The sequence below is a fragment of the Vulpes vulpes genome, chromosome 15, assembly GCF_048418805.1.
Source record: "Vulpes vulpes isolate BD-2025 chromosome 15, VulVul3, whole genome shotgun sequence".
NCBI classification, from domain to species: Eukaryota; Metazoa; Chordata; class Mammalia; order Carnivora; family Canidae; genus Vulpes; species Vulpes vulpes.
In genome coordinates, this window is record NC_132794.1 from 62,467,898 (window position 1) to 62,489,295 (window position 21,398).

Sequence of the window (21,398 nt, forward strand, 5' to 3'; positions counted from 1 at the left end):
TTAGATATGAATGGATGAATAATATCCAAGCCTGTTTTAACTTATCTGGAGAAATGGAAACTTTGGTGGGCCAGGGAGAGGAAGTAACCTTTATCTGCCCTGCAGGCGCCATATTCTTAATCACAGAGACGGACACGGTCTTGGAGGCCTTGAGACCGCCGTGCTCACGACCCTCTCTTCAGGCCGTGACTTATATTTCAGTTGTGAACATGTTTAACTCATTTGTGAGACTTTAAACTCTTTAAGAATGGCACTGGGCCCATTATAACTTGTATAGTTATGGAGTGTAGACAATCAGTAGTGCGTGCTTAAATCCTTAACTGGATTCCCTTGTCCTTGGACATTCGGTGGCTGTGGAAAGGAAGCTCAAAGAGGTTTATGCCTCGCCTCAGGTCGAAATGCAGGTGAGGGGCTGCCCTGGGACTGGGCTGCTGGCTCCGTTCTGCCTCCAGCATTCCTTCCACACAGATCACTCTCCAAGCTCTGTGAGCTTTTGGGATTTGTCAGGACCCATGATAGCATTTCATTAAGTCGCTGTCTATGGACCCACACCTCATAATGTTCGGCCAGGGCTTTGGTGGCAAATGGCAGATTTTCCTGGTTGTGAGGCCAGTTATCCTCAGAGCCTCGCTAGAGCTCAGTAAGTGTTAAAGACAGGCTGGGAGGGCCTGCCAGGCTCGCTCTCCGAATCCTTAGTAGTAGATCACTAGGAGCCCTGGTGAGGAACCTCCCCAGGTTCTGAGGCAGAAGTAGCCTCAGAAAGGGACCGGGTCTTTGTGGATAATATTCAAGGGGGCTTTTCAAATTCACGGGTCACCTGGGCTGGGAGGAGAATCTCAGGGGTCAGATTGGTGTGTGGAGTCCCCAAGATCAGAGTCCCTAACAGAAAAAGTACTGTGGTAGAGTAAATGGCAACTGGTGAGTTGGCCGGGGATGGAGGAGGAGGCTTCTGACCAAATGGGGTCTGGAGAGCAATTGGGAGTTCAGGGCAGAAGGCCAATCAAGGACTGAGCCTTCCATATGCAGGGGGATGCAGCCTCCCTGGCCTTTGGTGCACTAGGACTCACCCAGCATAGGCTGGATAAATAAAGTATGGGGTCTGGAGCAAGGTGGGGTATTCTCACTTTCTGAGCAGCTGCCACAGGCAGGCATCCTGCTGTCTGCTCCACAGACACACTCACACGGAGCCCTTGTGGCCACCTTGAGAATGGGCACAGCACAACTTTCCCATTTTGCAGAGCAAAAAGCAGAGGCTCCAGTTCCACAGCTGGTAAATGAGTCAAAGTAGGGTGTGAAGATAATGGTGTGTAGGTCACTACATTCGCTGTGTTTCTTCAGTGCACACTGCACGCCTGGCCACATGCTCCATATTTTACATTCATTAGCTTTAATCTCCACCACGTGTGGTGGGCAATATAATGGCCATTTCAAAGTTAAAAACATTGCATCTCAGTTAAGGGTAATTGACTGGCTCAGATTTCCATGGTTAGTAGGTGGCTGAATCAAGATTTGAACCCAAGTCTGCCTGACCCTGGAAGCCCATGCTCTTTCTTTGTCACAGCCCCTCTGGCTCTTTGGGATGAAGCTTATGATGGATTCAGTTTTGTTCTCAGGGGACTAGAGATGGGTGGGCTGAACCTGGAAGTAGTAGGGCTCTCCATGATGTGATAGGCTAGGTTATGTCACAATAACAACATCTCAGTAGCTTATCTACTTGTAATGTGAGCAAGAGATAGTCTTCTCCTGTGGGTCATGGCAGTGTCTGGGTGGAGGTTGCTTTGCCAGTCAGAGTTACTGGGGGACCTGGGTCCAAGATTGCTGCAGCCCCTTTTAGCTTCAGAGTTACTGGGGGACCTGGGTCCAAGATTGCTGCAGCCATGGGAGGGCATATGTGAATCACTTAGTGGCTCTTAGTGCTTGGACCTGGATGTGACGCGTGCTACTTGCACTCATATTTCATTGGCCAGAGCTAGTGATAGGACCACACTGGTCTTCAGGAGGCAAGCAAGCACAGCACAGTCCTGCATGTGCCTGGAAGTGAGCAAGACTGACATATTTGGTGAACAGCATTAATGACCACCATGATTTATAGGGGCTTCCATGGTAGGTGCCCAAATGGCCTTTAAAAAAAATTTTTTTTTTAAATTTAATTCATGAGAGACACATAGAAGCAGAGACACAGGCAGAGGGGCCTGCGGGGAGCCTGATGCAGGGCCTGATCCCAGGATCCCGGGATCGTGATCTGAACCAAAGGCAGATGCTCAACCACTGAGCCACCCAGGTGCTCCCCTAAATGGCCTTAAAAAAAAAAAAACCCAGTGGGACCTGGCCTTCAAGCATTCCTGGGACAGGTCTTTGTTTAGACTGGGTTACTCTATCCCAACCCCTTCGGTCTCTCCCAGCTCTTCTGACAGGAAAGGTGACATTTTGTTCTCTCTTTAGTCAGAAACGGAGAGACTCAGTAAGAATCGTGCCAGCAGCCAAGGCTCAGAAACCATTGGTCCAAGGGGAAGGAGGCTAGCAAGTCATGACGCCTCCTTCCAGCCTCTGTCTAGAAGGAAATCTGTGCTTTATGTGCTGTAACTTCTGGGTGGTACATACTAACGCGCCCCTGGACACTGCTATTTATACAGTGACTAGTATTTTGACACTTGGCACCATTATTTTTCATGTGCCTTGATCCATGCAGTGAATGGATCCGTAACACCACTCCTGCTTTTAAGAAAACCAAACTGTGATTCAGAGAAGTTAGTACTTGAGCCAAACCTCCGAGTGGGCAGGTGACCCTCCCTGGATTAGGAAATTCCTCTTTCTGGCCCTGCTCCCTCTGCTTGTCAGAGCTGGCTGCCGACCCCAGCAGCTGGCCTGCAGGAAGGGGTCAGAGACTCTGTGTGGGCTTTACAGGAGCTCTGGACATCTTTGAAGGAGGAAATACGTAAAGGTCATCCTTGTTGTATGTCTTAATCCAGGCTATTGTGGGAACCAGCCTCAAAGCTTGAGGAGAGTTCTGGTCCAGCCTCGTGCCTCTCAACCATGATATCAGCCCTGCTTTTGCTTCTCCAGCCCCTTTTAGCTTCAGGCCTGCAGCTGCAGAAGTGAAGGACAAAGGGGAAATGTGGTGATTTTCCGCATGGAAATTTGGTCTAGTTTGGGGGTGCAGAGAGGTGCTAATGGGATTGGTCATTGGGGTGAGAGTTCTGGGTCTAAGATTTTGTATTTAATATTTTTAAGTGGCATGATTTCTACAATTTGAGGTTAATCCTCAGTATTTATAGAAATAATATAGTGGCAAAATAGGAAAGTTGAAGGCTCAGCTTTCACAGTAACAAGATTTCTGGGAAGGGAACAGTATAGAACTGTGAACTCACTTAGGACCTATTGGGTTCTAGATGGAGCCTTTGGTTTATCTTGGAGGAGTCCCCCACAACTCCCCAGTAGGCAATGCTCTGGAGAACCTGCTTGTTTTTCTCTCTTCAAAAATCCTGTACAACCTGTTAGGCTTGTGTGTGCTGATAGCGAGCTGATTTTAACCATTTGTAAAGCTGTCTGGTCCATTGGTGACAAAGTAACTGGGTTTCTAAGCCCTGCTTTTTTCCTGTCCCTACCCCCTGATGCTTTCCTGGTGACGCAGAACTCTAGATGCATGGCACTGGCTGGGTGGAGTCTCTTCAAGCCAGCGGGCAGCTCCTTGAAGGGTCAGCCACACCACGGGAGGATGTTGGATTCTATAAACAAAAACTTCTACGTGCTGGTTACAAGATTAGCTTAGACTGTGGCCCTTGAGGCGAGGGAAGTGGTGTCTCATAAATAGGATGTGAGGCTCTTTTTATCTCCTGAAAACTGAGAGGATCCAAGGACACTGGGGAAAGTTTTGTAAGAATTTCGTAGAGTTGTGTGAAACAAGAAAAAAGGCAAAAGCATAATTAAAAGTCTGTAACCTAAGGCTGTTTTAGAGAAGCGCATGAAACTGTTTCCGTGATATAATTGCGTATTCTTTTTTTTTTTTTTTTTTTTTTTTTTTACCCCTTTTAAGTCAGGGTGAGTGTGTGGACATAGCCACACACACACCCCCTCCACCCAAGTTGCCAGCTGTGGACCTTCCTGTATCTTTCTCTGGCTGACTGAAGTTGCTGCCCTACTCAGAAGAACCTAGAAACAAGTAGCAGAGATCAGAGACAGGGAATCGGAGGTAGATAGGACTCCTGGCTGTGTGACTTTTGGCTACCTGACTTTAATACATACGTAGCTGTCATTCATTGAGTTCTTACCATGTACCCAGAGCATTGCTGTGTGCTGGGCACAATGTCCTGCTTCATGATTGCAACAGGAAACCCAAGGCTTAGTGGTGAACAAGAGGGCCTGGATCAGGTCAGCTGATGCCAAGGCCCTAACTCTTGTTTTTATTAAGGTATCAGTCACCTAACATAAAATGCACCACTATCGCTCTTTTAAAATGTGCAATTCATGGTGTTTATGTACTCACAAGGTTGAGCAGCCGTCGCTACTTTCCAAGTCCAAAACACGTCCATCACCCCCAAATGGAGCAAGCCCCTTACATCCAAATTCTCCCCTTCCCTGGTCCCTTGGCAACCACGAGTCTACTCTTTCTCTATGGATTTGCCTGTTCTGGACATTTCATATCAACGGAATCATACCGTATGTCAAAGCCTGCGCTGTTGAGCTTGTAGCTTTTTGGGAAAATCACCTGACCAATTTAGGTGCAGAGTACTTTTATCATAGGTGACTTAACCCCATCTTGGGGATCTATAGATTTGTTGTGTGGCTTGAATGAGAACCTACATCGAATGCATTCCGTGAGCAAATGTGAGGTATTCTATTAGCATAACTTTTGTCTAGGACCTATGTCTGAATGACAGGCCACCCTGAAAGCAAATCTTGCTGTTTCTTACCTATTCAAAGAGAATTATATTGACTTATTTCACAAAAATGTGGTGAAGAATACCAGTGATGTTTCTAACCTATGTAATCACAAGTTACCTTGGCAACACTGGGTAATTGAATATGTTGAGAAGAGAGTATCTTTCAGGTGATTTGGTAATAAGCAGGAAGTCTACCGCCAGGACAGTGAGAAAACAGGTTGTAAACAACATCTTCTTTAAGCCTAATACATTTAAACTTGGTAAATTACCGCAATTTAGCAACACTTTGTTCTGCTTGGTGGCCAGAGGTTGCCTGCCTTTGGAGATGAGTTCTCACATCCTTTAGATGCCGGGGGTAGGGACACCAATAAAAAGGATCTGAGATTAATGGGCAGTGTTTGAAAATGAAATGTAAGCATGATGCTGAAAGAGTAGAAACCTCTGGAATTCTTGAACTCCATGACTGATACTGCTCCAATTTCTTCCAAGTTCATTCTAGAATTCCAGACTCTGAGAACTGGCAGGGACACTGGAATTAGACCAGTTCGTGAGCAGAGGAGCAAACTGAAGGCAGCAAAGTTAAATGCCTGGCCTGCAGTCCTCACACAGTGAATTATTAGCCAAGTCTGGTCCAGAATCCACATCTTCTAACCACTGTTCTTGGCGTTGGAATCAACTCTTGCTTGAAAATATTTGGGGTTTTGGTATGAGCACCCTTGACTTCTTTGCCATTCTCTTTGTCACGTGGATTCCCATCTCACTCGTGCCCTGCTCCCGTGCCCAAAACACAAACAAATGGAGCTCATTGAGAAGTCCAAGTATGTAACTGATTCAGTTCTGAACTGCAGATATGTTGGGAAGGAATGGTGTTGGTATTTGGGAAATGTAGTGACAGAATTTTTGGAAATTCTGATGTAGCTTTTAGAGCAGGGGTTTAAAAAATGATCTTTTTCAATGGCTCAATCCCTGTCTGACCAAAAATGGTAAGTAGGCAGAGTCAAAAAGGAGGAAGGGAAACCGCATCACTCCACATTAGTGCCAGCATGTCAGCTTTTTCAAGCTTTTGTATCTTGTCTTTTTTTTTTTTTTTCCTGACTTATTCAGAGGTAATGTTACCTATTACACTTCTTTAATGGTGTGACCTGAGCTCAGAGGGGCCAGAGGTTTGCATGGGTCACAGTGTGGGCTGGCTGCAAAGCCTGCAGTAGCGTCCAAGCCACCTGACACCCAACGCCAGGCTCTGGAGTCAGACCAGGAAGCCTGAAGGACTTGAACAGTTGGGGCCAGAGCTCTGAGCCTTTACAGGAAGGTCCTGAGGTCACAACAGCCTCTCCTCTGTCTAGACCTCACCACTCAAAGTGAGACCCACAGGCCAGCATCATTGGCATTAATCGGGAGCTTGTTAGAAATGCAGTCTGCCTGGGTAGCTCAGTGGCTGAGTATCTGCCTTCGGCTCCGCATGTGATCCCAGGGTCCTGGGATCGAGTTCTGCATCAGGCGCCTTGCAGGGAGCCTGCTTGTCCCTCTGCCTGTGTCTCTGCCTCTCTCTCTCTCTCTGTCTCTCATGAATAAATAAAGTCGTAAAAAAAAAAAAAAAGCAGCGTCCAGTCCATGCTCCAGGCTTCCTGAGTTAGGGTGAGCCTTTAACGGGATCCCCAGGTGAACCCTATGCTCAGTCAAGTGCGAGAATCCTGTTATTTGTCACCTAGGTCCTTCACTGTGGAGGCCAAAGTGGACGTCCACCGCTGTGATGGTGAAAAAGCAGTTAACCCCCCAGCAGATGGCCTGACCTAAGGGACACTTTGGGTGCCCATCAGCTGAGATCCTGCAGCCTCAACAGATAGGAGTGTGGGGGCGGCCAGGGATGTGGAACCGACAGACCAACATTCCATTCCCTGGACTCCCGGCCTCCACGCCTCAGCTGTTTTCACTCATTCAGCAAAACAGGGAGACAGAAAAGAAACAAAAGCTGGCTGTGGTAGATGCCTTGTTAATTAGTAAAGTCCGATGTGTCCACGTGTAGGGTCTGCACTCGGGCAAGCCAGGAGGGCCTCCTCCCGAGGCCACTTGTTACCCACCAGGAGTGAACCCAAGGTGTCTGTGCTCCTGCAAGGAGTGCATCAGTGCCTTTAGATCAGAAAAAAAAACACTCAGGCATGGCTTTTTCTTCCACTGTTTTCAGGATTTTGTGCTTGTCATGGTTAAAAGTTTCCTCTGGCCCCAGGGGAGAATGTGAGCATTTCTAAATGTAGACATTAACTCATGAAAAGCGGGTCATTATTAGCAATGAATGGTGGTACCTTACAAAGACTGGAATTTTTGCCTCTTTTTTTTTTTTTTTTTTTTTTTGGTGATACAATCTTATATCCTCTCCTCTCCTTTTAAATAGTAATTGGAGCATATGGTTAAAAGTCAACTATTTTACAAGTAGTGGAAATTTAGCAGTTTAGCACATTGAAACATGCTGTTTGTTTTGGAAAAATTTTCTTAGTTAACGTCGGTTTAGCAGACCATCCTCAATTGGGAAATGAGGCTAAATTTCTAATGAATTAGCCAACCAGGAAATCTGATTTGCCCTTGGAATGAGAAGGGGGTCATCTAATTTGTGCAGCACAGTTGTCCTGGAAAGACCATTAGAAGATCTCAGGTCTCTCTTTGGGGAAATATAGGTTTGATATTTGGCTGCCCAAAATGTGCAGGTTGTGGTGTGAAGCCAAGTTTGAGGATTTAGAGCTACAGCAAGTGAACTGTGCAAAGTCCTGCCCTTTGGGAAACATATGTGGGTTTCCTTGGCTTGGCAGTCATATCAGAGGTGAGGACTCTTGCCCAGATATTGACAAAGTATACCAGGTAGGTAACTTCATCCACCTTTTCCAAGTGAAGGAAGGAAGGCTCTCTGAAGCCGAAAGATGCTTTCCAGCAAAAGATGCTGGAAACAGATATAGCCTGGATTCGAGTCTGATCTGGCTGACTGACCGTAGAGCCTTCTGCTCCTTCCTCTATGCTGTGAGATATGTCTTTTAGAGTTAAAACAGAGAATTCCACTCTTGACATGATTTATGTCTGCATTGCTCAAGTTGAGATGGGCGTGTGTGTACTGGATAGGTGAGGAGGAGAGGCCTTGGCACAGCTGCAGGGGAGAAGTGGTCCGTCTTCCAGAATACCAAGGGTACAGTATCTTAATATAAAGAGACATGAAGTAGAATGAAAAATATTGTGTCGAATGCAAACTGTACAAGCAATTTTGTTGAAAAAACCCAAAACCTTGAAAGGCGCTTAATTTTGTGCAGCCCCTTGGAGCTCTCTCATCAGCCTACGTTGGACTTCTCTGCCTTCAGGTTGCTGGGTGGAAATTTTGGAGACCTGTTCACATAAGTGCAAGTCCTGGGCCATCTGGGTCTTTTCCACCCTCCCAGCTATATGTGGTGAAAAGGAATTTCTTAACTATGTAAACCCGCGTGGGAGATCTCGTTGGCGCTTTGCTCTGTTTGTACAGCTGCTCCTGGGGCTCTGGCTCTGCTATCTTTCATGGCCCAGAAGTATCTGCGAATGTGCTAGGGAAGGGTTTCAAGAGGCTGGAGGAGGTGAGAACTGAGCTGGGGAGGTGGCTGTCCTCCAAGTGCCTGTGGGCATTGATAGTCTTTTCAAAGAAAATGTCTATTTTGTTTTAAAAAATGTAATATCTCTTGAATTTCCATAGTTCAAGAGTTACAAGAAGGTTTGCAATGGATATGTTTCTCTCCTTTTTTCCGTGACCCTGCTTCCCTTCCTCAGAGCCAGCATGTTTTACCTGTTTCTTGTGTAGCCGGGTAATTACATATTTATCTCCCATTGCCTGCCTTTTATACAGACCTCCCTTCTGTGTGTACCATTCTGTCCCTTGCATTTTCCTCACTCTTTTTCCTTTAATTTTTTTTTTTTTTTTGGCTGCACAGGTTATCATTGACCTGATATAATTTGTTTAACAAGGGCCCTGTCAGATGCATTTAGTTCACCCCAATCTTTTGCTATTTTAATGCTGCAATTAATAATCTTTTTTTTAAAGATTTTATTTATTTATTCATGAGAGACACAGGAAGAGAGAGGCAGAGACACACAGGCAGAGGGAGAAGCAGGCTCCATGCAGGGAGCCTGATGTGGGACTTGATCCCGGAACTCTAGGATCACGCCCTGAGCTGAAGGCAGATGCTTAACCGCTGAGCCACCCAGTTGTCCCTAATAATTTTATTTATATGGCATTTTGCACACATGTAGGATAAGTGCGAGAAGAGAAGGTATGGGATCACAGGGAATGTAGATTATAATTTTGGTTGATACTACCAAATTGCCTCCCAGGACCTCATACAAGTTTCTAGCCACCCACTCCACCCCACCAGTGGCAGGAGCAGAACCTTTTGCCTTATGCTACCCACCTGCCTTCTGACTTGGGCTGCCTGAGAGGTGAAGAAATGATAGTGCAATTTTAAGGGATGGTCCAGTCTTGAAAAACAATAGAACATAGCACATCTGCTACTTTTGCCCCTGTGGTGATGACTGGAAGGTGTTTCGAACCTTTTGGAGTGGCAGAGGAGCTAGGGTTGGTTTTTGTTGACTATTTGTAACTGCTTGCATGAATGAATAGTAGTTAAAATATTAAGCAAATCCATACAGTTCCTTTAAAAATAAATATTACAGTGGTGATATGGATAAATGAATCTTTAGAGATTGTGTGCTCCTTAATTTTATTTATGATGTAGCAGGCTCTGCAATCTTGTTATGAGAGGACTTAAGATAAAAAAAAAACAAAACACAGAAACATAGTCCCAGCAACTTCATCGAGGTTAGTAGTACTTGTCTCCAGTGATCTCTGAGTCGGTCCTTACCAACTCAGGTCCCAGTAGAGTCCTGCGGTCCATTGCCACATTTCCTGAGATACAAACGTAAGCATTTGGAAAAGATGATGCTTAGGTCAAAGTTCAGAGTTGGAAGGGGGTGCTCTTGAAGGTCCTCGAGACCAGTTTTTTTTTTCTTCGCTGGGAAGTCATGTAGGACTTGCCTTCGACAAAGGGATATTCAGAGAATTAGCTATGGTTTCGGGAAAAGGAAGTTTGTCCTATGGACTTGATATAAAATAGGGGACTGGGTGGGGGGGGGCAGGCAGGGACAGGGAGAGGGTTCTGGAAAAGTTTACCAACAGAGGGTTAAGGTCCATTTATTGGTAAACATAATGTGGTCTATCACCCTATGAAGACACAGAGAAAAACAACAGCTAGTCAAAATAAGACTCAGAGTCTCTACCCATGCGAGCTCCCTCGAGTCATGCTCAGCCTGTGTTACTGAAAGCTAGCACTGGAGCCGAGCCCTGCCAGCTATAAACTGAGCCATTCACTTGCCCGGCCAGTCCTTCTGGCGTGTCATCCCTCAGGATTCAGGATATGTGTCCACAGCTTGCAAACGGAGAGTATACCAAGTCCTAGACATCAAAACACAGTGCGAGGCCCTTTATCTAGCATGCCAGGGGGCCAGTTAGGCCTGAATTCAAGTTAAACCAGATCTGGTTTTCGGTGGCCTTGTTCTCCCTGAGATTCCTGGGTGAACAAAAGAGCACTGACCACATGTGTGTGTTCTTCACTTTACAAGAACATGTGGGCAGATATCTTGGAGCCTGCTCTTCCTCTCTCTGGTGCCTTGACGAACCTCAGGCCACTGAGGTCAACACCTCATCTCCTCTCCATCCCAACTCCGTGTCCTGATTTCCTTTATCTTCTGTTTCTCTTCTTTCAGTTGGCTGTATGGAGACATAATTTGTGACCTACAGTTCTGTTCAAAGTGCCCAATCCAGTGATTTTTTAGTATGTTCCTAGACTTGTGCAACCATCACTGCTATCAATTTTAGAACATTTTCATTACCATTAGCCCCATGCAACCACTGATCCACTTTCTATCTCTATAGATTTGCCTGGTCTAGACATTTCATCTAAATGTCAACATGTGGGATGCCTGGGTGGCTCAGCAGTTGAGCACCTGCCCCTGGCTCAGGGCGTGATCCCGTGGTTTCGGGATCAAGTCCCACATCAGGCTCCCTGCCTGGAGCCTGCTTCTCCCTCTGTCTAGGTTTCTGCCTCTCTCTTTCTGTGTCTTTCATGAATAAATAAATAAAATCTTAAAAAAGTCAACATGTGGATGTTTGGGACTGGCTTCTTACCCTTAGCATAATGTTTGCAAGGTTCATCCATGTTGTAGCATGGGTTAGTACCTCATTCCATTTTAGAGTGAAATAATTCATTGAATGGATCTACCGCCTTTTGGTTGCCCATTCATCAGTGGATGGGCAGTTGGGTTGTTCCTGCCCTTTGGCTATCAGGAATAATGCTGCTGTGATATTTTGTACAAGTTTTTGTGTGGCCACATGTGTTCATTTCCCTCAGGTGTATATTGGAAGGAGGGGCAAGATGGCAGAAGAATAGAGTCCTCAACTCATTTGGCCCCACAAACTTACCTAGATAACTCCCTTAGGTATACACTTAAGAGTGGAATTGCTGGGTCATATAACTCTGTTTAACATTTTGAGAAAAAAAAAAAAAAACATTTTGAGGAACTGCCAAGCTATTTTCCAAAGCGGGTGCACTGTGTCACATTCCCACCACCAACATGTAAGGGTTCTGACTTTACATCTTCCCCAACCGTTGCTATTATCTTCCTGGTTATATGGTCATCCTAGTAAGTGTGAAGTGGCACCTCGTTATGGTTTTGATTTGCATTCCCCTTGGTAAACTAATGATGTTGAGCATCTTTTTATGTACTTCTAGGACTTTTGTAGATCTTCTTTGGAAGGAGGTCTACTCAGATCCTTTGCTCCTTTTTTTCTTGGAGAGAGAAAATGCATGTGAAAGTTGGGCCGGTGGGTGGGGGCAGAGGGAGAGAGAGAATCTTAGGAAGATTCCATGCCCAGCATGGAGCCCATGTAGGGCTCATTCTCACAAACCTTGAGATCATGACCTGAGCCAAAATCAAGAATTGGACACTTATGTGACTGAGCCAGCTGAGCACCCTTTTTTGCCCATTTTTTAATTGAGTTGTCTTTTATTATTGAGTTGAAAAATTCTTTATATATTCTAGATATGGATCCTCTATCAAATATATGATTTTTAACCATTTTCTCTAATTCTGTGGGTTGTCATTTCACTTTGTTGATGGTATCATTGGCAGCACAAAAGTTTTTAATTTTGCTGAAGTCCAGTTTACCTATTTTCATTGTATCTTTGCCCTTGTTAAAAATAAGTTGACTGTAAAATGTTGGGTTTGCTTGGGGTTGTCAATTCTATCCCAGTGAATTGTATGTGTATCCTTATGGCAGTGCCACACTGTCTTATAACTATAGCTTTGTAGTCTTAGGTTTTAATGGGAAATTTAGGGCAAGAATGGGCAATCTAGACTTTTCTTTTTCTTTCCCTGGTCTGAGCAGTTATTGGATTCTTTGGGTCCTTTCTCAGGCTTTCAACCACACTTACTTCTCCTTGTTCATCTTGCTGGCTTTGGTAGGAGAGGATACCCAAGTGATCCTGAGAAGTCCTAGCTGTTGGGCACTTTAGTTTTCTCCTTAACATTGCTAGTTAACTGCATTCTGACCCAGTAGCATGGCTGTGATGGATGTTCCCAGATGTATAGAATTAAACATTTGGGTTTGAAAAGATGCTCTGGTTGCTGAAACTTTCTAATTGGCTAAGTTCAGGATAATACAGCTTATTGTACTGTATTGAAAGATTTGAAGATCTTTCCGTAAGGCTACGCAAGCAGGCAATTTGGGCAGATAGTTCTCCCAAGGGGGCCGTGACATAACCCTCGAAGTCAAAGCTTGCCCTCCGTGGACCTTCCTTTCCTTGCAGGCATCTGCACTGCTGTTTCATGAGCATTCAATTCGCTGACATTGGCATCTTTGTAGTAGTGGAGAAATGGAAGGCGAGAGATCTTCTGGGAGAAGTGGAATTCTGGACAAGGCTACTTATTATCACTTCACATTGCTGAGCCAAAAAAAAAAAAAAAAGCCCATGCGACATCTGGAATTAACAATAACCACACTGTAATTGTCACCATGCCTTTCTGTTAGGATTTTTGTGCAGCACGGAGCTCATTTTCAGAAGATAGCGCCTAGAGCTTGCACTAGGAACTGTATCAAAATTTAAGTGGATTTTAATTTCCATTTTGTATTGGATATTTAAAAAAAAGTCTATAAACAGAAACTGTCCTTCATCCAGAACTCCTGTTAAAGGGCCCTGCACATGGCAAGGGGTCAGGGATGTGAATTCGGCAGAAGGCAGTGGTTACAAGAACAGGTTCTGGAGTCAGTCTGCCCGAATGTGCTTCCTCCTAAGTGAACTTGGACTAGTTTTCTTTCTTTCTTTTTTTTTTTGGACTAGTTTTCTATCTACCCGAGTCTTAGTTTCTTTGTCTTTAAAACAGTGATAAGAATCGTACCCACCTCCTAGAGTTGTTAAAAACTTGAAATCCCTTGTCAAAGACTTAATATAGGCAACGGTTGACAACATTTTTTTGTAAAGAGCTAGATAGTAAATATTCTAGGCTTTGCAGCACCAGGGGCCTTCCCTTGCAGGTGTCTGGACTCCTCACTGCTGTTGTACCGTGAAAGCTGCCACAGACAGTGCGCTTCCCGGTGGGCATGGCGATGCTCCAGTCACACTTTTTTTTTTTTTTTTTAATAACAGGTGGCGTGCTGGACTTGGCCTCCAGGCTATAGCATGTCGATCCCTGGCTTAGCACGGTGCCTGGCACATCACGGGTTTTTAATAACTATCAGCCATGCCTGAAGCTGGGACGGCCCCTTGACAGCAGTGCTCATGTTCACCCATTCCATGTTTTTAACAGAATGTCGAGGTCCTGGCCAGTCGGAGCAACACTTCAGAGCAGAGCCAGCTAGGGGCTGAAATGCACGTGAAGGCTCTGCAGGAGGAGAATGAGAAGCTGCGGGAAAGCATCGAAGAGCTGGAGCAGAGCGTCGCTCGGCTGCAGAGGCAGATTGCTGACATGAAGGATGATGAGGTCAAGGCAAAGGAAAGGCTCACAAAATGCGAGGTAAGGCTCACTGGGCCTCAAGCCTGGTCTGGCAGCAGCAGATCTTTCTTTTTTCCTGTGTCCGTGATTTTGGGAGTGGAAGGGGGATTTGCTATCACAATTTAGTAGGAAAGGTGGAGGCTGGGCAGCCCGGGTGGCTCAGTGGTTTAGTTAGCACCGCCTTCTCCAGGATCCTGGAGACCTGGGATCGAGTCCTGAGTCAGGCTCCCTGCATGGACCCTGCTTCTCCCTCTGCCTGTGTCTCTGCCTCACCCCCCGTGTCTCTCATGAATAATTAAATAAAATCTTAAAAAAAAAAAAGGTGGAGGCAGTGGTTAATATATCCTCTCTGCAAGCCATTGCTGTCGTTCCTCTATGATGGTATAAATGGGAGATGGTGAAGTCAGGTGGGAAACACAGGCTTCCCTGCTCCCCTAGACGTCAGGGACACTGAACCTTGTGACATAGGCAGAGGCTTCTACATGCCTGAAAAGGCCATTGTAATCTTACCAGCAGACCTGTCCTCACTCGTGACTATTTTTCCTTTTTTTAACACATAATTGATGATTTTTTAAAAAAGATTTTATTTATTTATTCATGAGAGACACACAGAGAGAGGCAGAGACACAGGCAGAGGGAGAAGCAGGCTCCCTGTGAGGAGCCTGATGTGGGCGTGAGCCAAAGGCAGACGGTCAACCACTGAGTGACCCAGGTGCCCCTACTTGATTGGTTTTGAAGCCACACCAGTTTTAACTGATATTTGGTTCGCCCGATCCCTAGAAGCAGGAGGCCGTTAGCAAGAGACATGTATTCCTGTGGCCGTGTGAGCTGCCACTGACAGTAAGAGATGGGAAAAAAGAAATGTAAAGGTGGGGGTCTATTCCAATAGGGGTTCCAAAAATGGTCATTTATCAGAATTACCTGGAAGCCTTTTCAAAACTCTGTGTGCCTGGGTCCATGAGATAACTAACTGCTCTTTCCAAAGCTCCAGAGGGGCGGCTGGATATGTGTTTTCTGTCACCCTGGGTGCTTCTCATGTTCACATCTGGCTAAATATGGAACCGGCAGACAGGCACAGATGTCTAAGAACATACTGCCATATGCCACCTGGGGTGGTCATGTGGTGACCAGAGCCACTGCTGGCTCTGTCCTTGGGTGTCTCCTGCCTTCCTTTCATGCCACCGAGTCAGCTTAGCTTTCTAGGCACAACACACGTCTGTGTGCACTCTGACCCTGTGTTTCATCATAGAGAGAAAACCGGCAATTAGAGGAGGCCCTTGTGAATGCAAGAAAGGAAGAAAGAGAAGCCACATCAGTCAGAAGGACCCTGGAGGGTGAGCTGGAAGACGTGCAGGTAAATGCAGAACTGTTGTCTTTATTTCTCGTAAAGGAAGGCTGAGGAGCAAGATTGGAGAGACATGTACAGATTGCCACGCCTTCCAGGTAGTTTCTTCGTAGTAATAACCACACCAGACTTCAGACCCTCTATCTAGACCAGTGGTTCTCAACTGGGGGACATCTGGCAGTGTCTCGTGACATTTATTTATTTTTATTTTTTTAATTTATGATAGTCACACAGAGAGAGAGAGAGGCAGAGACATAGGCAGAGGGAGAAGCAGGCTCCACGCACCGGGAGCCCGACGCGAGACTCGATCCCGGGTCTCCAGGATCGCGCCCTGGGCCAAAGGCAGGCGCCAAACCGCTGCGCCACCCAGGGATCCCCCTGGTGACATTTTTGGCTGTTAAAACTGGGGACGAGCTCCTGGCATCTAGTGGACAGAAACCAGGCATGCTGCTAAACGTGCCACAAAGCATAGGACAGCCCCCACAGCAATGAATTATCTAGCCCCGAATGCCAGTGGTGCCGACTTTGAGAAATCCTGGTGTAGGATATTAAAGAGCTTGACAGCTTTCCAAAGATAAAATATGAATTGTGTGAGAAGGCCGGCAGGATCGGTCCCCGAGGCAGTGTGGAGTCCGCTCTCTGGCAGAAGCCAATTTCCTTTCTCCTCTGGGCAAATATCCTCTGCAGAGTGCTGTCCCAAAGGACGGCTATTAAAAGCAGGAGGAAGTTAGGGTTTTTTTGAAACTAGATAGCTATCTGTATTCGAAATCAGTAGATTCTTAGAAAATTAGGTTTTCCCATTTGAAGGTTCGAAAGATTGTAGGAAGTACATTCTTAAAAAAAAAAAAAAAAAAGTATGCACCGAAGTGCAAAAGTCTAAAATGACTTTGCACAGCGACCTGGGTGTGATCCAGGTATGTCCTTCCTTCCATCTGCTCTCGAGCTTTACAGAATCAGCACCAGGCACTGGCAGGCAGTTTCTGAGGAGGCAAAAGCCAATGATTTTGAGCAGTTGTCGAAGAGGAGACTGTTGACTCATTTCCATGAGGACCACTGGATGAGGAAGGCGCGTAGGAAAGGTGTTAGGAGCTGGCAAAGCGGTCCGGGTTCAGATTTGTAAATCTGCCGAACGCCTAATTGCAGCTTTCCTTGCAGCATACAGCTTCCCCTCGTCGGGGGCAGAGAGGAGCCTGCCTGTGCTCGGGGCGGCCACCCCCGGAGCAGTGGTCGGTGCCTTCCCTCCAGCTTTGGACAAAGACCTTGTTTTTTGCAAACTTAAGTAAAACTTTTCTCCTGATTTCGGTGTCTGCCTGTCTTCGCTTTGGACTTCTGTCTCTCTCTCTTTCTCCTCTTCCTCCCTCCCCCCCTTCCTTCCTCGTTTGGTTAGTTTGGTGTGGAGGGCAGGCCCACTGTGCTGTTAAGGACTCTTGCCCATGAAGCCCGGCTGCTCAAGTGCAGGGCAGGGTTTGGGTGCAAGAGCCTGCAGGTCACAGGAAGAGAGGACAAGCATTTGGACTCTACAGGGATGAAAGTCTGCATCTTCGTGTCCCGCCTGCACCGAGTGCTGGGCGCAGCTATTACAGGCCGTCCGTCCTCATCAACTTTAGGTCAAACCAGAAAGTCTCCCTCCCACATAAGGAAGTAGTTTACCAGCTGTGAATCGGCAGCTCCAGGTTCCTTCTGCAGAGAGAGCAGGTGACGGCCCCAAGGCCTAAAGATCTCAATGTAATCCCTGCCCACCCGCCTCCAGATTGCTCTTCTGGCCTTGGAAGTGATCCCTGATGCCTTGCTGTTGTCCAGACCTGTCTCCCCAGCGGTGCTGGGATGGCGCGAACTCCCGGTGCGGCCGTGTGTGGCCCTGCTCTCCCGCAAACACGTTTTAAAAAGGCCCAACAATCTCAGCATGGTTGTCTCAACTAGCCGGTCTCGGAAGTAGCGCCACGAAAAGGGCACCATCGCTCTGAAATGCTGGGTTTTCTCTAAAGTTGGGAACCAGAAAGCTGGCTCCTTTAGTAACTTTCTGCATGCCTCTCTTCCCAAAGCTGGCAACTGAAGGGGAACTCAATTAACTTTTCAAGGACGAGGAAAGAGTAACTTGTTTTTGCTTTTTCCATGCAGCATTTTATATTTCAAATCTCTGTGCCTTTAGCAATCTATGGCATCTTCATGCACGATAAATGTATTTTTTTAAAGATTTTATTTATTTATTCATGAGAGACAGAGAGAAAGAGGGGGCAGAGACACAGGCAGAGGGAGAAGCAGGCTCCCTGTGGGGAGCCTGACATGGGACTCGATTCTGGGCCTCCAGGATCACATCCCAGGCTGAAGGTGGCACTAAACCGCTGAGCGACCCGGGCTGCCCAATGTATTTCTTTATGTAGTAGCTGAAGACCAGATGAACTTAGGTCTGATTTATTAGGACTCAGTCAGAACGTAGCTGTGGGTTATAAAGATGCCATCGTTGGTTTGCTCGACCCCTGCCGCTCGGGTTTGGATTGTGCTACTGGGTGGATCGATGGGAACTGCATTCAGGCAGAGGCGGGTAGGATTCCCTGGAGAAATGGCTTCTGCAGATGGGCAAGTAAAGAAATCTTTTCTGGAGAAGCCACAGTCCTTTCCTTCCGGGAGGGATAATGTGTAAATTCTGTATGCCTTCACCTCCCACCCTATTGGACTTCTGTGTCTTGAAACAACGGAGGAGGAGAGCCCCAGTGCTTCCCCTGGCCGCCCCAGGGTTTTGTGGCAGGGTACTGCTTGGGACCTCCTCGGCCATGTGTCCCCGCAGAAGCTGTGCTCTGGCGGGAGAGCGTGTACTGGTTTATGAGCTGCTCTCACAGGCTGTAACTTGGGTATCTGGAAAACACTCCTGAGAAGTGCTTTCAAGGCTTCAGATTGTAAATGCTTCACTGCAGCTTTCCTTTCAGTATACAGCTTCCCCTCCTCAGGGGCAGAGAGGAGCCTGCCTGTGCTCAGATTCACTCAGGTCCACCGTAGCTCAGGGGCGGTCACCTCCAGCTTAGGGGCAGGCATCCCCAGCCTCCGTCTCATCAAGCCTCTCATTCCTGTAAGCCCATGGGCTCACCTGCCACTCCGTTATTGTAAATGTGGCTCAACAGGGGCCTTACTCAGTCACACAGTAAAAAGCTCTGTGTCCTGCCATACAGTGGTCTTGAAGCTCAAGGGTACTCCCCATACATCCACTAACTTGGTGTTTTGCATTCTCCTGACTGATCATTTTTCCCCCGATTTTTGTCCCAGTATTGTGGTCAATGGGCTTATATTGCTGGTCTTAGAAATACAGTCACTGTAGCGACAGCTTTTCACTCTGGACTCTCAGCTGCAAATGGGAAAGTTTGCTTTTTCGTGTGATTTTGGAACATGTTTTCTCAGCAGTGATGCATTGGAATACATGTCTGGAAGAACTGGGGAGAAAGAAACATTTGTTCTAAACAGCATCTCTACACTTTATGTTAGAGTTACCTGGGTAACTTTTAAATGTAAATTTGTGGGCTCCAATCTAAGGAAGATGGTGACTCCATCACAAAGGGCTAGAATCTGTGCTTTCAGTAAGGAATACTCCATCCTTACTTGGTGATACTGATATGAGAAGTCTTTAGACCACTTTTGGGGATAGGTATTAATTTCCAGCCATTGAGTTTTTATCATATGCCTAATAGTGAATCTGGGCTATGAGACATACCCAAATGGAAAATCTGTTCCTTGCCTTGAGATCTTACTACCCTGCAATACAGGCAAGGTATAAGAAATATATTTTAAATAATCTAGCAACACCGTTCTTCCAGGCAAATGTGTGAGTGTTGGGGTGGGGTGTATGAGGTTTTGGCAGGGCTCCAGGCCCAGAGTTGGGGAGTCTGGTGATCTCCAGTGGCACAGGAGATCAGGGCCAGGCAGGGAGCCCTGTCTGAGCCAAGGGTGAAGCAGAAACCTCCAGATGGAGGTTGAATGGAGCCAAGGCTAGCTTGTCTGTTGGCCTGGAGCCTCTGGGATTGGGATCCAGGAGGAAGAAGAGAGAGGCTGAGAGGTCTGTAGGGGTACGGGTTCAGTTGGATCCTATAGAAAGCCATTCATGTACCTCTGTATTTGTTGGTTTTGGGAAATTTACATTTTGAGATACATTATTTTTTAAAAATATTTTATTTATTTAATTGAGAGAAAGAGAGAGCACAGAGGGGGAGAGAGAAAAGCAGACTCCTTGCTGAGCAGAGAGCCTGACACAGGGCTCAATCCTAGGACCCTGAGATCATGACCTGAGCCAAAGAAGGACACACTCAACTGCCTGAGCCACCCAGGTGTCCCTTGAGATACATAACAGACAGTTTTCTCTCACACAGGGAGCCATACCTTGCTTGCCTTCCCGTGTGCGCTCCCCTCTACCCCAGCACCACTAAATCAACACAAACATGAATCCCAGGAGGTGATCCTGTTTCTGGTATGTGCCCAGCTGGACTGTGGTGGGACACACTCCTCTGCTAATTGCCGCCACACTGCCACACTAAACTTCTGGTTACCTTCCTTTTACCACCTTCTTTTCTCTCAACAGCTTTTGTTGACCTTGGTTTTCCACAGCAATTAACTTGCGCAGCCCAGCTGTGTTGGCTGGTTCTCAGGGTGCAGTTAGTCTGGCAGAGTGGAGGGGCCAGAAGGCCTCCATGGGTGGCTTTCTGGCCCCAGGTCGCAGGGTTGGCCAGCAGCGTGGTTGGCTATGCTTTGCAAACCAGGAGTGCCCAAAGTGATTTGGGAGTGTTTTCAAGATGCCTGAGTTGGTGCCTGTGACAGCAGCTTGTAAACTGTTGAGTGCTGTACAAATATAAACTGTTGTTCTTATACAGTATCTGTGGGGACACCAGACACAGGTCCTAAGCAGAACCTGTAGCAACTCACATGTCGTCCTCAATACCATACCATTACCTAGATGATCCAGCCCGTCTGAGTCGTGCCACCCCTTTCTGAGCTGTGCCCCTTCTTTATGTGTCCTCATGCCAGTGGCCTCAGCACTCAGCCATTTAAAGATGCCACCATTATGTTTCTAAAATACTTTAGGAGTTTGTTTTAGACTTGCATATTTTTACATAAAGAACGCCAGGCTGTGTGACTGGGGGTGGGGAGAGCTTCAGGGGATCCCAGGGAAAATAGCACACTCAAGATAGTTTCATTTTATGGTAGGTACTAGGTTTTGGTGCTGAATCACTAAATAACACCCTTTTTTACTCCTCTAACTAGTGTCTTTTCCATTTAACACCTTCTGCTCCTCAAGTTTATCCACCTGTGGATTGCCAAATTCCTTACTCTTCTGTGTAGGAGTCCAACCCATGATTCTGTTGACTGCAACTCCCTCTACCCAAGTGGACTCTTGATCTGTGGGTCAATGTTCTGTTTCCTCATACATTCATTTTTAGCTATTTTAACCATAAGAAGCATCTGCAGAGCAGAGCAAATTGTATGATTGCCACATTGGTTTGGGTTTGTCTGATTGTATATCTTTACCTCAGTTTTCAAGCATGAACTTGAAAATTTCATGTTTTTAGACACTGTCCTTAATCACTGCCCTGAGCAGCCTTGGGCATTTTTGGTATTTTTGTAATAAATCCCCCTCTGCCTGTCCCTTCATTCTCACGTGGTTTTTGGCTAAGACAACCTTGCATTTATGTCCTTGAATTTCAGAACCAGCAGTGAGTGTCCTTGTGTCTTGTGATGGCTTTGTGGGGCCCTTTTCCTTATCACTGATGTAGCAGGTCTGACTGCTTTATGGTTTGGCTGCAGAATTTCCTCTGCTGCCGGTCCTGTGGCTGACCTGGTGGTAGGTGACAGCACTGTCCCTTCCCTGCTTTCTGCAGAGAAATCTGAGTCGGGCCACCCAGGAGCAGAAGCAGTTGTCTGAGAAGCTTAAAGATGAGACTGAGCAGAAGGAGCAGTTAAGGAGGCTGAAGAACGAGATGGAGAACGAGCGATGGCACTTGGACAAGACCATTGAAAAATTGCAGAAAGAGGTAAGGGGCGGGGGAGGAGGAGGTGTGGGTGGAACACCAGAGCTGGGCCCTGGCGCCCTCTGAGGGCCCCATGAGAGCTAAGGAAACATGCATTTCTGTCTAAGCACGCATGTGTCA

At 46.6% G+C, this 21,398-nt stretch overlaps 1 protein-coding gene across 4 annotated transcripts in view; it reads left to right on the forward strand.

Annotated features, from left to right (window-relative positions):
• The window catches only part of CGNL1 (cingulin like 1), a 163,758-nt gene that overhangs the window by 116,507 nt on the left and 25,853 nt on the right, over window positions 1-21,398 (forward strand). For all 4 annotated transcript variants that reach the window (XM_072738628.1, XM_072738627.1, XM_072738630.1 and 1 more), the window contains exons 9-11: window positions 13,743-13,949; window positions 15,178-15,282; window positions 21,129-21,281. In XM_072738628.1, coding sequence (XP_072594729.1) covers window positions 13,743-13,949; window positions 15,178-15,282; window positions 21,129-21,281 — 465 coding nt within the window. The remainder of the gene's footprint in view (window positions 1-13,742; window positions 13,950-15,177; window positions 15,283-21,128; window positions 21,282-21,398) is intronic.